At 38.3% G+C, this 16,326-nt stretch overlaps 1 protein-coding gene across 15 annotated transcripts in view; it reads left to right on the plus strand.

Annotated features, from left to right (window-relative positions):
* MGA (MGA, MAX dimerization protein) overlaps positions 1-16,326 on the plus strand; it is a 130,732-nt gene that overhangs the window by 50,599 nt on the left and 63,807 nt on the right. For 8 of the 15 annotated variants that reach the window (XM_011354950.2, XM_011354957.2, XM_011354960.2 and 5 more), the window contains exons 1-2: positions 6,684-6,826; positions 13,218-14,344. In XM_011354950.2, the coding sequence (XP_011353252.1) occupies positions 13,284-14,344 (1,061 nt within the window). In that variant the 5' untranslated portion in view covers positions 6,684-6,826; positions 13,218-13,283. Of the gene's footprint in view, positions 1-856; positions 907-6,683; positions 6,827-6,904; positions 7,173-12,426; positions 12,665-13,217; positions 14,345-16,326 lie in introns of those variants that run through there. The other 7 variants (XM_011354953.2, XM_011354954.2, XM_023527778.1 and 4 more) reach the window with 6 other exon arrangements.

Raw genomic sequence — 16,326 nt, forward strand, 5'->3', positions numbered from 1 at the left:
CCTGGCACTGGAACCAAGGCTGGGAGCCTGCTATGAGGCTGGGATCCCTCACTCCTCAGGGGGGACCTCCAAAGCTGAGATATCCCTCCCAATTTTTAACCGCAACACATGAGTTTGGAACCAGCTGCTCTGTGTCTTGATGTGGCTTCTTCTGTATATCCTTAGTTATAGAACTTCTCTTCAGGTAGACTTCAGGCAGTTCTCAATGATGGTTGTTCTGTAATTTAGGTGTAATTTTTATATGGTCTGGAAGGAGGTGAGCACAGCTTTTACCTACTCTACCATTGATCTTAAGTATTTTACTCTTCTCAAGGCAGCCCTCTCTTTGAATTTTGGATAATTTATCGTGGTTGTTTATTGATTATAAAGCCGCTACTTGCAATGCCATCCTTTCGCTCATTAATTTTATTTCTCCTTCAAGACCCAGCTCAAAAGTCCCCTCTTCTTTGTAACCTTTCTAGATTCCCTAGGCTGCGTGTGTTCCTACAGTGTTCCTAAAAGGCTTTTTCCAAATTGCCAACAACAGTTTTGCAATGTGATTATCCTGTCTCTTCATCTAGAACTTGAGCTTCATGAAGGGACTTTTCTTTATTCATTCCTTTATCCCTAGTTCAGTGTCTAGCACATAGTTAGTGCTTAACAAATATTTAACTGATCATATCCTTATTTATTTTACTTGTACTTAGATAACCCAGAATATGTTGGGTGAGACTAATCCTGGGATGAAAAATATTGGCCCTGTATTATAATCTATAATTTATAAGCTATATATAGATAATTTGGATAAGGCACTGCATTCAAGTTGCTTGAAAAATCTTTATATTCTCTATTTCAATATCGCTTTTTCCTTTAACAGGTGTCCCCTGCCCTCCAGTGGTTTCATCATGGCTAACATTTTTAGTAAAGGTAAAGGTTATAAATTCTTTTTATAGTGTTTATTTTTAAGTCATATTTAAAATCCCATTAGGTTTACTTTTAAGATAAAACAAGTCCCCCCCACCCACCTCGATTTTCTGATGCCCAGCTTACACAGTAGAGGACATCTGTTAAAGGAAAGGAAAAAGCAATATTGAAATAGAGAATATAAAGATTTTTCAAGCAATTAGAATGCAGTGCCTTATCTAAATTATCTATATATAGATTATAAGTGTTGACCTTTCTCTTCCTTTGCCACCATGAGCCACTATGTTTTTAAGTATGCGGTGATTGGGTAGGTGGTTTACTCAGTCCGATCTTGGTTCTGGTTTCAGCACATTGTTCTCATGTAGCTCTACCAAGGTTCTAGGATCTTGCCACAGAGCAAAGGCTGAAATCTTGCTTTCAGTACCTCCACTGTCCCCCAAACATATGTACTCAAAGTAGCTTGCTAATTATGTGGCTGTCCTTTAGTCTGGATTGGGATGTCTCATGGCTAACATCCTCTTCTCTACAGGCCGACTCGTGACTTCTTGGCAGGGCAGCTTATACCCCATTTCAGACCTATCATGTGTTATTTTTTTATTGGAAGACCACATCTTAGCTATCCAGGAATCCTGCTATATGGCTAGCAGTCAATTCTAAATACCTTCTGCTAAGTTTTCAATGGTATACTGTCAAATAAGGACAATGTAGTAAATTTTTTATCTAAATGTATTCAAAATAAAAGATTTATTATGAGATATGTTTTCTCTAGATTTTGGTTTTCAAATACCCATTATTTTAAGAAAGAATGGTAATAATAGATGACATACTTTGTAAGATAAAAATTTACTCACCTTATAATAGTCATCTAAATCTTTTTTGGGAAATATTACTGGTCCATGATGTTCCAGTAGTCTAGGGTACCACTGACCACTGAAACTCATTTCCATGAGGCAGCGGTACCCTTTGTGTAAAGTAAGAATGGCTTCTGTCATATGTATTTGCAGACAGATTTTTCAGTCTATTTTTTGTCATAGGGTTCTTGATTTTTGCCTGATTCCAGCCTTGCAGTTTACTTGCTATCTCCTTGTCGTCATCTTTGGCCAGTAGTTCTAGTTTCTGTTTTTATACATTCTCATGTGTGTTCTAAATCTCTGTGCAGCTCCAGGCTTAGTTAGGAAACTTACTGTTCTCTTCCTTTTATGTTTCTTAGATAAAACATTTCTTCTAAGGGCTTAGTAGTATGTTGAAAACATTTATTGTTTATGTTTCTTTTAGACTTGTTATTTTCTATTTTGTAAGCCTGAAAATAGCTTTCTGAACTTCATTTATTTTACTGATTTCTGACATTTTTCTTTTTGATCTTAGTAAAACAAATTCACTGTTACTAAAGTGTCCTTTCATCTTGAAGATACTGTATTTATTAACTTTTTTCTTTTAGATGAGTATATGCAAATGGCAGTCTCTGTTACAAACTTGTTGCTTTTATTACCAGATGGTAGATTATAGAATCATAACATTTCTTTCAACACAAAAAATCTGTTTGCCTTTGTTGATTTTCTAAGTAACATTCAGGGAAAAGGCCTTCAATAGGTTAGACTTTTCTAGAAAATGATTATTATCTCTTCAAGCATCTGCCCTGTCAATATTTATCCATTACTCTAAGGAGAAATAATTTGGGGTAAGAGTCAGTGGTACTAGTTTCTTCTAATTACAACTGTACTCTTTTGGAAAAATGTTGGCCAAAGCTGGATGCTCGTTTGTTTCTATAACTTGAGGATAGTTAAATATATTATTTTCCAAATCCCAAATTGTTGGAAATTAATCAATATTTGATATTATTTGCTGGGGAAACTAGAACCTATGATTTCATATGTATTCAACAAATATTCTGTGTTTGCTTTGTTCTAGGCACAACAGGCAAGACATTCATTAATACATAGTTTTAAAAATAATTTGTGGTAGATGCTATAAAGAAATACAGGATACAATGAGAGCATATTAACAGGGAGACCCTTTCCGATCTTGAGGTTTAAGGAAAGTTTCTTGAAGAAGTGATATTTAAACTTAGGCATGAAAAGTGAATCAGAGTTAGGTTTGAGGCATCTGGGAGGATCTTCTTAGGCAAAGGGTAAGGAACATGATAGTGAGGTCTTGAGATAGGGGGCAGAAACATGGAATAGTATTTCCTAATGAACATTAGTAACGTTCTATCATATCTATCCTTTTTCTATCCTCCTCTTGATGTTTTCTAAAACATGCTTTTATTAGCATTAGTATCTGATTTAGAAATTTATAAACCTCTTCATTGGGTGGATTATTAGCTCCTTGAGGGCAGGACTCCTGCCACTTTTAATTCCCAAGTCCAAGTTTCAGATATTGGGGCCAACAAACTTTGCCAATTGACATGAGTTGGTTTTAGGTGCAGTACTAAATGGTAAGCAAAGATAGAGTTGTATATAAGCTAGTATGATTCCCTCTGCGTAGCACACAAGTTTTTATAGCCAGTGAAGGACTTTTTGTAAAACAAAAAACAAAACCAAGCCTCTTTTGTAACCCAGTCTAAATGTAGCTCTTATTTTAAGAACGGTCTTATTGTATTGAATAAAGATATTGTAAACAAGACGACACTCAGGTTTTGATGGGTTCTGATGGTCTCATCTTTGGACAAGTGAAGTCATTTCTCTTCTAGTTATTTGAGAGAGTTATGTCTTCAGTAGAGATCAGAACTGGAAGGTGGGATCTAAATAGATTAGATAAGGTATATATTTTGTCTTGTTAGTGGATTCTGTTAAGTTGTGCCAGCTCTTTGGGGTTCTAGTGTAGACATCTGATCAGTGCATGAGGTGGCATTCTTTCCTCTGTCCTCAGCATATACAAAGCACTCAAATATTCGTTGAATGGGAAAAATGTGCATGTAAATGGGATAGGGCCTGTGTGTTTATAGAGCAATCTTGGATCAAAACTGACTTTCTAGGCCAGATTGTTTATATTTCATGCTTTTTCAGTCCCCAGACCCCTAATATTTAATCTCTTTGAAAGTTCAACCAAGGAAAACCAAGGGAAGGATTTTTGTGTTAGGTTGGACGAACAGGGTATGCTATAACTGAAGAGAATTCTGATAGCAAGGTAAAACTCAGGAGCATCGACTCTAGTAGTTAGCTTGGCATTTTTAAAACTTGGATTATATAAGGATGCCTTTAAAAAGAAGACATTTGTGTGTATATATATCCAAAAAAAATATAACCAAGAACCCCAATTTGAGAAACTGCGTTCAAAGTTGAATATAACCATTTGAGAGATCACTTGAAAAACCAAACAAAAAAAGTTATTTGGTAGTAGCGTGATGTTAAACCAAAACTGGGCCACTGAAATGGTGTGGCAGTATTATTATTTTTAGATTATCTACATAAAAACATTTATAAGCTCTCAGATTCTTGATGGTACATCTCTAGACCTTTATGGGTTAGGCAGATCCCACTTTAACCTATTTTTCGTTTAGTAGAAAGAAGTGCAACTCGCCGCCAGTGTTAATTTTACATAAACATGCTCTTTGAGGCTGAGGCAAATCTGACTGGTTTTCAATGTGAAAATAAAACATAAAAACTGTTCTTGAAGCTATTTCTAAACAGAACTTGTTTCTAATCTTAGTGTAACAGAAGTGTATACATAAATTGGATTCATTAAGTGAACCTTTGGCTAACAACTGTTTAAGAACGATGTTAACATCATGTGTAGGAATGCTGTTTTCTAGGATTTGACATTTTCCGTGATTGTGAATTACTGTATTTTGTAAATGGACATGCCACTACTAAAAACAGAATGCTATAAATAGAATAATTTGTTTCCAAAGACTATCGACATATTAGAGCGATGCGAAAATAATAATAAAAGTGATATATTTCATGGCAAACTTTGGGGGTAAGATTAAGACTGTAATCCGCAATTTACCGTGGGGTAAACACTGCAGCCCCAAGTCTGCAAATGGGGAATGGGTTAAAAAACTACTGGTAGTTTATCTTTCCCACCAGGAGATCCAGTGCTGAATCCTGAAAATTTGGTGGTGTTTTTCAAAGTATCTGGCATTTCATAATGTTTGCCTGATATAGGGCAAGAGAAGCAAAAGAAAATCGTCCTCTCCACCAAGGTGTCCTCACAGATTCCCCAATTAGACATGTCATATGTGTTAACTTGTCTCTTTTGGGATCCAACTACCTACCACGAGGCATGGTTGTTAACCAGTTACCAGTCATTTACACTTCGGGATCAGATGCTTTAATGCTAAGTCAACACAAATTTTATTTCTGCCTCAGAAAATGTAAGTTTTGTACGAAGAAACCGTGGACTTTTGAAAGGAACGCATTCTTGGATGAGGTAAAGTGGGAGAATCTGACAAGGCAGCTTGCAGGAAACAGGTTCTTGGGGTCAGGGAAGAGGAGTAAGGTATCAAAGAAACTGTTAATTTTCAGTTTTGTGTAGGGTCTTGGGTATTTTATTCATTCGTTGCACTGGTAGTGTTCTCCATGACAGTGCTTGAATGGGAGTTTCAGAGCAACTTCTGAAGTCTGTAAACTTTAGCATACACATTTTCCAGTCCATACTAAATTCCAGCAGTTTCTTCCCATGGTGTGGCATATCCACTGAGCAAAGTAAGAACGAAGAGAAAGACCCTCATATGCCTGGAGTCCAGCTCAGATCAGTCCTGTTGGATAAGCCTCCTCTTGGCTTCTTTCTTTCAACCTCCTCATTCTCCTTCATAGAGTTTTGTATTTAGTCATATAGCAGGTAGTAGGTTCTTGCTAATTATTCTAAAAGAATGAAAAACAGTTTGGAAACATGGAACACAGTTTCTGTTCTCTACTACCTACTTCTATTTTGCCTCTTTTCCCTCTCACTTTAAATAATTCTCCCTTTTTACTAGAGTGTTAGTACAAAAGAAAGAGTGGCTGGTAAGGTATAGGGAAGAAGATAATTTTTGATGTTTGGTTGGGAGAAATACTGTCCATAAACTTAGTTCAGCAACTGTCTGACACAGATATTCGGTTATTTTTCTTTGCACCTCATAGCTTAAATATCTTGAACAAACAAAAATTGAAAACACAGGATCAAGGTATTAAAAGCTCAGATAATACTCTATCGTGCAAAATTTTCTCTTCTAAGTTTTACTGTTTTGTCAGGGCATCTTTTTCTTTAATCAGGCAAGTTAGTGGCAGTTCTTCCCTTTCCAGTCGGCAGTGAGGTTTTCGTTCTCTTCCCTACTTTCCTTGTGTTCTTCGGGTCGTGGTTGTTGCAGACTCGTCTCTCAAGGTCTTTTCTTCAAGGTTTCCCGACGTTCTGGCTCTATCCAAGCCCAGAGCACTTAGGGAGGAAAGATCTCGGATTCTCTTGACGGGCTTGAGAAGCCCTGGGGGCTGCGGATCCCCATGTGGGTGGGGCTGGGCGCGGCAGGGGCGGGGCCGGCAAGGAGCCCGAGGGAAACGGTAGAAGGCATAGCTGAGAAAGTCTGCGGGCAAAGGTTTCACAGTTTTCACGAAGGCTTCGTGTGCGAGGCTGAGGGAATTGGGGTGCCTCCTTCCTGCCTCGCCTTTCTTGATTCTGGAAGCTTCAGTAGGCTTTTCTCTGTTGCTGGGACCCGGAAAGGCAGCGGCTTCAGCTCCAGGGGCGGGTCCCAAGGGTCTTGTCGCTGCTCCGGGGCTGTTTGGCCTCCTGGTGTTGGGGGAGGGGCAAGGGAGGTGGTGCTCGCGCCTCCTTTTGCGCATGCGCGGCGGGCTCTGAGCGGGTAGGAGCGCGTGCGCGGTGACGTGGACGTTTGGTGCGCGCGCAGGCTCTTCAGCTGGAGCGGACACACGGTGTGCGAACCGAACAGAATAACCCGCCCCCAGCGCGATGTGAAGGACTCCTGGTGAGGCCGGCCACGCCCCGCACGGTAACTCTCGGGCCTGGGTGAGGGGCGTCGATTTAGTACTGGCCGGATTGGAGTTTTTCTAGAGTTTGAAGCTCTTGTGTATCTGAACGGCGTGAGAAGCGTTCCGCTGAGCGATCTTCGCACGCCCGGGCCAGGCCCAGCCTTGCGCGGGGCCGCCTTTGGCGCGCGCCTTTGGTCCCCTGAGCGAGGCTGCGCATGTCACCTCGCGCGCGTCCCCGGCCTCACTTCCGCGTCGCGCAGCGAACTAACTGGGAACATCGACGCCAGAGAGAGCGGCCACGAGGCGGGCGGGGACGCACCCATGGCGCGGCCCTGCGATCGCGTGCGTGGGGTGCCGCACCGCGTGGTATGATCTGCGTGACGACTTCCATCCGGCTTGGGGCTTTAGGTTGAGAGTTCTGCTTGTGCGCTTTGTATTTTAGAGCTCTGGTCCCTGGGTTCCAAAACTCCGAGGGAAACGGCGCTGACGTCGCTTTTTCAAGCAACTGTGTGCAGCGTTTTGACACCTGTACAGATGTCTCTTCTAGCATGTAATTTCTGAGCAAGTTGTTTGAGGCAGGATTGCGAGTTTAATAAAGAAGGAGGGCGAGGAAGTGAGCTGTATATGAGTGAGAACTTGGTAAACAAAGGACTGGTGGTACGTAAGTGCCGAAATGAGGGCGGGGAAAACAGGTGGGAAGAGCAGGTGTTATTTTCTTTTTCCCTCTGTGGGGCAGCCTATGGCTAGTTTTCTGTTTTTGAGGCTTCCCGTTTCTGTTAAATTGTCAAGTTGGTCACTGCCCTCAGTGGTAGGGAGGGTCAGGGACGTAAATAAACCGCTCTGAGCAGCACTAAAGTTGACGAATCTGTGCGAAGATTATGGAGAAGTTAGGTATTTCAAACTGGGTTGAAAGTGAGTGGAGAGTGGTCGTGCCTTGCTGTGAAGATTTTTGCTTTGCCTTTAGAACCCTGTGGATGCTTCCTGGCTAGGGTGGAAGTAGGGGTGAAGGAGGTCAGAAAAGAGGGTTTACTGATGGCAGAACACAGTGAGTAACCAAAGTAACCTCCTAAGGAAAGACCACTCTCCCAGGGTTCGCGTCACCAGAGTAGACACGTGGATCAAGAGAACTCTGGAGCCCACCAGCTCGCCGCGGTGTGTGTTCTAAAGCTCCCCAGGGCTCTGTGGCGGAGTTTCTGGCAAACGCTGCCTGCTCTGCCTCTATGTTTTGGGCACGACGCCGTGGCTAGGCTTTAGGGAAAGTGCTGGGAGGCGGCGGCGTGACGGCTGCTGGGAAGGGGATTGGCTTGGGAGGGCCGGGTGGCTGGTTCTGTAGTCTCCACGGTAACAGAATGCGACTGGATCCCGCCGAGCGATCCGTGGGTTCCGGCCGGCGGCACGTGATCTGTCGGGACTCCTCTTCCCCGGAAGAGCTTTCCTTGCGGCATTTTTTCACGTGGTTCTTGGCCAGCTAGCCTCTGCAGTTGAAAAGAGGTGATTGTGGGACCTTAATAGTCGACGGCGACTGCTCCTCCCTGGGACTGGCAGGCGGCCTTTTAGTTTCTAGTATGGGATCAGCGTTAGTGCTTCTTGCCACCGTAGCGTTCTGTTTTCCAGCAGTTGTGTGGATTGAGTTTACTTAACAGAAAACACATGCTTAGGAGTTGAGGAAATTCAGTGCCCTGGGTACCTTGCCATGATTACTTCAAGGCAGGGCGGCTGTTCATTTGTACCATAAAAGTTAGTTCTTCAAATTTTTGTGTAACTACTAAGGACCTGAGAACTTGCTAACCCCAAGTTGTAGTTATAGTTAAGGTACCATTCCTAGGAGTAAAAAGTGCCTCGGAAGCCAACATTAACGAATAGTATTTGGGGAGAGAAGAGAAGAAAGCGTACTATCTTAGGCAAATGCAATTCTGTGCCTTAAAACCTAAAGCATTAGAGACAATATTTTGAAATTTACCTTACTAAGGTTGTGGTGATGATAAAATGTTCAGGATATTGTCTGATCCGAAGTAAGTGCTTACTAATAGACAACAAGTACCATTTATTCAATTTTTAAAGTTTAATTAAAAACTTGCACATGGTTTTATTGTCTTTGCCACCCTTTGCTATCATATTTTCTGATTATATCCAAAATCTATTCTTAAGATTTTTAAATGTGCGAGCCCATTGTAAATTCAAGTGAATTTGTTCTCTCAGATTTTTTCAGTAATGTAATTTAATCATACTCTTGTGGTGAATGATCAAATTAAGGAACAAACTAACATCTTGGTGCCTACAATACTGTAATGCATTTGTTGCATGAAAGGTTAAGGTTATTTTTAGCAACTTTGGAAGCATTCAGAATGGATTGACCAGCATTTGAATATTTTGTGTTTTTAAAGCAGTAGTATTGATTTGGAATTTTGATTTGATGTGGTTTTTTTTTTTTTTTTTTGCAATACATGAATCACTGAATTAGATAACTATATAGTAACCTAAATTGTGTATTTTGTAAGTTGTGTGAGGGTCACCGCTTTAGTAAACATTTCCCAAGAAGGTCATTGGTGAAAAGACATTTAGAATAGGGACTATGAAATTGTAACATTTATTTTAATGGAACTTGCCACATTACTTACCTGAAAACAATCTTCGTGAAAGTGTCTCTCTGTCTCCTGTGACATTTTCAGAATGTTGCTTATATATATTTTCCATTCTCAACGAAACTTATTTCTTTGATTCATTATTATAGTTAAGCAGATAAATGCTAGCTTCTGAAGAGCTGAACTGTGATTTTTTTGGGATGTTAAATTATATAGATGTACAAAAACTGTGATCTTCCTTAAAGCTTTTAGAGAGCCAAATACAAAGTATTTTTAGAATCTTACTGGAAGGAGTTTTGTTTCTTCATGAGTGACCTAGCTCTTCTAAAGGATATTTAGTTTTTATAATTAAAGTTGTCTTAGACTTTAGAATGGTATTGTGTGTCTGAAACAGCTTAATTTGCTGAATTGACTATCTTTTGATTAGAAAAGCTAACATAGTATCCTAAAAGCATATCTATATGCTTATAGCGAAGTGGAATCTGTGCGTAAAGATTGATATGGAATAAGAATTCAATTCCTTGTTCCTAGAAGGTATGGGTCAAGATAGAGGTTTTTTGGGTCATAAATTAGGTCTTTGGTTTTATGCATGTTGATCATTTCATGGAATAACATGATTGGAGGATTCTTAATAAAAAGACCTTACACAAATCATAAGTCTGAAAGTTTTAACTTTTTTTGTCTTTATACACATTTTTCATTTAAATTAGATACCTGTGTAGAGTTCAAATAGGGCAGTCTGACTTTTCTGCACTTAATTATTTAGGCAAAAGGAAAAATTTGAAATGTGTATATATAAAATTAGCATAAAATTTACTTCAGTGCAGTCCATAGCACTAAACGATTTCTGACAGTTGAACTTTTGACATTTCACGGATTAATTTTTAAGGTTTTTAAAGCATTGGTTAGAACTTCTTTGCCTTAATTTTATCTGTAATGATCTGAAAACCAAGCTTTTACTATCGTAGAAGATAATTTTAAAGAATTCTGTACCCTTTAAGTTATTTGTAGGTTTGGAATAGCCAAAATTTTTTTCCAGGTAGTTCTTTGCCACCATAGTCATATTTAAATGCACTTGAGAATATAGCATGATTGCTCACAAAAATGGTGATTTGTAACAAAACTTTGAACTTCACGGACTAAATACAGGTTTAGGAGTTTGCATTGAGTTATTTGGAGTAACTGGTTTTTGTGTTTTCTAAGCTTTACTGTTTTTACAAAGTCACTTTATTTGTGACCTAAATCTGTTTAAATTTTGTTTTATGAATATCTGATAGGTGTTGTCTAAACTCTTTAGTTTTAGGAAACCAGTACATTTAATCGTCTTAAGCCTGAGGCGGCTTTTGAAAAGAATCTCCCTAAATTTTATCTCTTAAAAATACACTCCAAATCAGAGGAGTGATTCTTTTTTCACCTTTCTTGGGGCATTAGTATTTTAGTATTAGGAAGTGGGTTTCTCTTTCTGTATTTAACCATAATAGGAAACAATAGCCAACCTTTCTGAAGTCTTGATTTTTAGAAAACCTGTATCTGTTATCCTCAGGCTAGAAATATTTTAAGTTTTGGGGGGGCGGGGTGTGGGTGTGTGGGTATGGGTGTGGGTGTGTGTGGAGAGAGGGAGGGGGGAGGGGGGGAGGGAGGGGGAGAGAGAGAGAGAAGAGACAGAGAGAGAGAGAGACAGCGCGCGCGTGCGCGCACGCAAGTTCTGTAGAAAGATAAATTTAGACCAGGTGCTTTTGCTGCTTGTCAGTAGCTCTGATAAAACGTAAAATTAGACTTTTTAATTAAAATGAGGAGCACCAATAAGTGGCTAAAATTTGATTAATCAAAGTTACTGACCCACTTACAAAGGAGTACTAATGTAGCATCTTTTTTGTGTAAAGGTTGATTGGAGGTGATAGCTTTACATCTTGTAGAAGATTTAGGTAATTTGGCACATAAGCTCAGATGTGCTAAACAATCTGAGATTTCTTTATAACTTTTTATTGAGATATAATTCACATAGCATAAAATTCACCATTTTAATAGATACACTTCAATGGTTTTTAGTTTCTGAACCCCATGTCCATTAGCAGTTACGCCTCTCTCCTTATTCCCTGGCAACCACTAATTTATTTTCTGTCTCTATAGATTTGCCTAATTCTGGACATTTCGTGTAAGTGGAATCATACAATATATGTGTTGTTTTTTGTTATAACGTCTAAATATTTTTGTTTAACTATTTTTCGAATGGGTTGTATGTCCAAAAGAAAAATTTTAGAAAGTGTCAGTATGTATTTTCCCAGTCACCTGGTTTTCCCTCGATATAGCCAGTACCGGCAGTTCCTTTTCTATCTTTAAAGTCTGTGTCAAGCAAATAGATACATACTCTTTTCTTTGGCTTTTTTTGTTTGTTTGTTTTTTACTTTATGGAGAAGGGTAGCATAATCTAGAACAACTCTTTTTTGAACACTTTGCCCTTAATATATCTTGTAGATAATTTTGTGTGAGTCCATAAAGTTCATTCATTTTTAATAGCCGCAGAATATTACACTCTGTGGATGTACCACCGTTAATTTAACCAGTCTACGTTGATGGACTTTTTCTCCAATCTTTTGCTGTTATAATGGAATGCAGGGAATAATCTGTATCATTTTATCAGGAATGTGTGCCCACGTGTGTATTTAAGATAAAGTCCTAGAGGAACTGCTGTTCCATAGGATATACTTATTTGTACTTTTGATATTTTTATGTTGTCCTTTATTACATATAGAGACTCTGTCATCTTATACTCTCAGCAGCTGGTTAGATGTGTGTATGTTGGTTGATCTAACACTCTTTCCAGTATCCCTACCAAACTTCGATTTTTGCCAGTCTGTAAGGTCAAAAACAGTATCTTTGGATGGTTTTAATTTGTATTTCTCATATGCTAAGACTATACATTTTCATAGCCATTTGCTCTTCCTCCTTTTGCCCATTTTTCTATTAGATTTTTCGTCTCAATTGGTTGGAACCCTTTTTATATTAGGGAATTGAGTTCTTTATGATAATAAGTTGCAAATACCTTTTCCCTGGTAGCCATTTATTTTTAATTTTGTTTGGAGTTTTGGCGAGATTTAAAAAATTTACATGATGTTGAATTTATCAAAGGTCTTGTGTTTTTATCAGAAAGTTTTCTCAGGATTTAAGAATTAAAAAGTTACAGTGAGGAATGGGGGAGGAATTTAAATGTTTGATCCTTAACGGAATTTTGTTCAATATAAGGTCTGAAGTATGGAGCCAACTGTTTCTTTCCCAGTAAGTTCCAGTAATTTGTCATGGTTTCTTTAAATGTATGTACTATCAAGTTAAGGTAGCATTTTACTTTTTATGAACCCATGCCAATACCATAATGAAGAGTAAATTATGCACAGTGATAACATGGAAATTTGTTTATTTTTACTTATACCAGGAGAAGTTGATATGTAACAATTCATAATTCCGGAAAATTCATAAAAGTGTTAGGATTGTTTTTAAATGTAAATAATCTTCCAATTTAATCTCCTAAAAACAATTTACATAGTTTTTCTAAAACAAATAAGTATTTTTTATTTTTATGCGAGATTATAGTATTTATAGTGAGTTATTGGAGGGCTGGGATATGAGCGATTTAATTAGATTAAATGGAACTTTAAAACAATTAAATATTCTAGAGTGACTATCCTTACAGTGATTGTGAGAAAGGTAGAAGCAACATTTTAGAAGAATTTAGTAATATAGTTTGGGGATAACATAATCAATCTTATACTTTTGTAAAAATAAATATTCACTTAATTGAAGGTTTTTTTTTTTTTTCCTGTTTGTTCTTTAGGCTGGAAGGCCATTGTGACTATGTGGTGACTACAGTTATTTTACTACTGAGTTTCCCACTGGAATCATGGAGGAGAAACAGCAAATTATTTTGGCTAATCAAGATGGTGGGACAGTGGCAGGAGCAGCACCTACCTTCTTTGTCATTCTAAAACAGCCAGGAAATGGCAAAACTGATCAAGGAATTCTGGTTACTAATAGAGATGCCTGTGCTTTGGCTAGCAGTGTGTCATCACCAGGAAAATCTAAAGGGAAGATTTGCCTTCCAGCTGATTGTACTGTGGGAGGAATCACTGTCACCTTGGATAACAATAGTATGTGGAATGAGTTCTATCATCGAAGCACAGAGATGATTCTGACCAAGCAGGGAAGACGCATGTTTCCATACTGTCGTTATTGGATAACAGGTTTAGATTCAAATATGAAGTATATCCTTGTCATGGATATATCTCCTGTGGATAACCATCGTTATAAGTGGAATGGTCGCTGGTGGGAACCCAGTGGGAAGGCTGAGCCCCATGTTTTGGGGAGGGTTTTTATTCATCCAGAATCTCCTTCTACAGGTCATTATTGGATGCATCAACCTGTATCTTTCTATAAACTCAAACTTACCAACAATACACTAGACCAAGAAGGGCATATCATCTTGCACTCTATGCATCGTTACCTGCCAAGGCTTCATTTGGTACCTGCAGAAAAGGCTACGGAAGTGATACAATTAAATGGCCCTGGTGTCCACACTTTTACCTTCCCACAGACTGAATTCTTTGCAGTAACAGCATATCAGAACATTCAGATTACCCAGCTGAAAATAGATTACAATCCATTTGCTAAAGGGTTCCGGGATGATGGGCTGAATAGTAAGCCCCAGAGAGATGGAAAGCAAAAGAACATCTCTGACCAAGAAGGGAATAGTATTACTAGTTCTCCTGGTCAGCGGGTCCGTCTTATAGAAGGTGAGGGGTCAGAGATACAGCTAACTGATTCGGATCCTTTATCTAGGGGTCATGAAACATCAGGCAAAGGTTTGGAGAAGCCTTCCCTTAATATAAATCGAGACTTCCTTGGTTTCATGGATATTGCTTCATCACTTGAAGTTCCACAGTTGAAGCAAGAGGTTTCTGAAAGGTAGGTAACAATTTTTCTGTTCTTGGTGATAAGAAAGATTTTGGATTTAATATATTGGTTGTGTGGACTGCTGACTTTAGACATTGATAAATGTAAGCCGCTAAAAAAGCAGCTCATTTTTCTGTAATGAATATCAGTTGGGTTCAGGGTTCAGAATTGTTGGCAAATTAGATGATTTATCAGAATGAGGATCTTTCATTCATTAAATTTAGAATTTTGTTAATCATGCGTTACTGTTTCTTGTTTATATGTAGACAACTCTATTAATTGAGGAAAAGAAAAGAAATGACCCCCAAGAAATGTCATAAGTGACATGAAATTTATCCAAATGAGGCACAGAAAGGATTCAAAGTAAACTTATTTATAGCTAATAGTTAAGAATTTACTGCCCTATGAGCATCCTAATCCATGAATTGCCTGGCAAAAAAAAAAAAAAAAAGGCTGACAGTTATTACATTTTAAAATAGCATGATATACTGTTGTCTTTTTAATTTGATCTTGCATTATTTATTATTTTTTTAATCAGACTTTTTAGAGCAATTTTAGTTTCACAGCAAACTTTGCAAAATTAAGAGGAAGGTAGATTTCTCATAAACCTTCTGCTTCCATATGTACAATCTCCTCCATTGTCAAGATCTCCCATTAGTTTGGTACATTTGTTAGAATTGATGAACCTGCATTTATATATCATAATCACCCCAAGTCCATATAGTAGTACCTTAGAGTTTACTATTTTTGTTGTACCTTCTGTAGTTTGGACTGATGTATAATGACGTATCCATCAGTCCATCCATACATACCTTACAGAGTATTTTCATTGCACTAAAAATCCTCTGTGTTCTGCCTGTTAATCTACTACCTTTCTCCCCACCCTCTGGCAACCTCTGATCTTTCTATTGTCTCCATAGCTTTGCCTTGTCCAGAATGTCATACACTTGGAATCATACAGTATGTAGCCTTTTCATATTGGCTTCTTTCACTTAGTAATACATATGTAAGGTTCTGTTATGTCTTTATATGGCTTGGTAGCACATTTCTTTTTAGTGCGGGGTAATATTCCATTGTCCAGATGTATCAGTTTATCTGTTTACCTACTGAAGGACATCTTTTTTTTTTTTTAAATTTATTTATTTAAATTAGTTTCAGGTATACAATACATTGGTTAGACATCTACGTAGTTCATAAAACGATCCCCCCAATTGCTTCCTCCCTCCCCTGGTCTTCCACCTAGCCATCATATTAATGCTAACTGCATTCCCTCTGCTGTGCTCCCTATTCCTTGCCCAACTATCACCTACTAATTTGTACTTCTTTAACCCTTCACCCTATTCTCCCATCCTCCCAACCCCCTTCCCTTCTGTCTGTCACCAAATTGAAGGACATCTTGATTGCTTCCAAGTTTTGGCAAGTATGTTAAAAACTTCCTTGTCCCAGTTTTCAGTTCATTTGGATTGATAATAGCCATCTAATGTGTATGAAATGGTATCAGTGTGGTTTTGATTTGTATTTCTCTAATGAGTAGTGATGTTGAGCATCTTTTCATGTGCTTATTGGTCATTTGTCCATCTTTTTTGGAAAAATGTCTGCTCAGGTCTTTTGCCCATTAAATTTTTTTTGTTTTTGCCGAGTTATGGGAGTTCTTCATGTGTTCTGGTTATTAATACATTATTAAATAAATTACTTGAAAATACTTTTCCCATTCTATAAGGGAAATACTTTTCCCATTCTACTATCATTGACCAATGATAGTATTCTTCGTTGCATAAAAACAAAAGTTTTTAATTTCGACGAAGTATAATTTTTCTATTTTTTCTTCCGTTGCTTGTGCTTTTGGTGTTCTACTTAAGGAACCATCAGCAAATCTAAGATGATAAAGAGTTTCCCTTGTGTTTTCTCCTAAGAGTTATATATTAGCTTTTAAACTTGATCCATTTTGGAAAGGGTCTGAGTTTACTCTTTTGCATGTATATCCAGTTTTTCCA

This window comes from Pteropus vampyrus, unplaced genomic scaffold (genome assembly GCF_000151845.1).
Source record: "Pteropus vampyrus isolate Shadow unplaced genomic scaffold, Pvam_2.0 Scaffold19, whole genome shotgun sequence".
Classification (NCBI taxonomy): domain Eukaryota; kingdom Metazoa; phylum Chordata; class Mammalia; order Chiroptera; family Pteropodidae; genus Pteropus; species Pteropus vampyrus.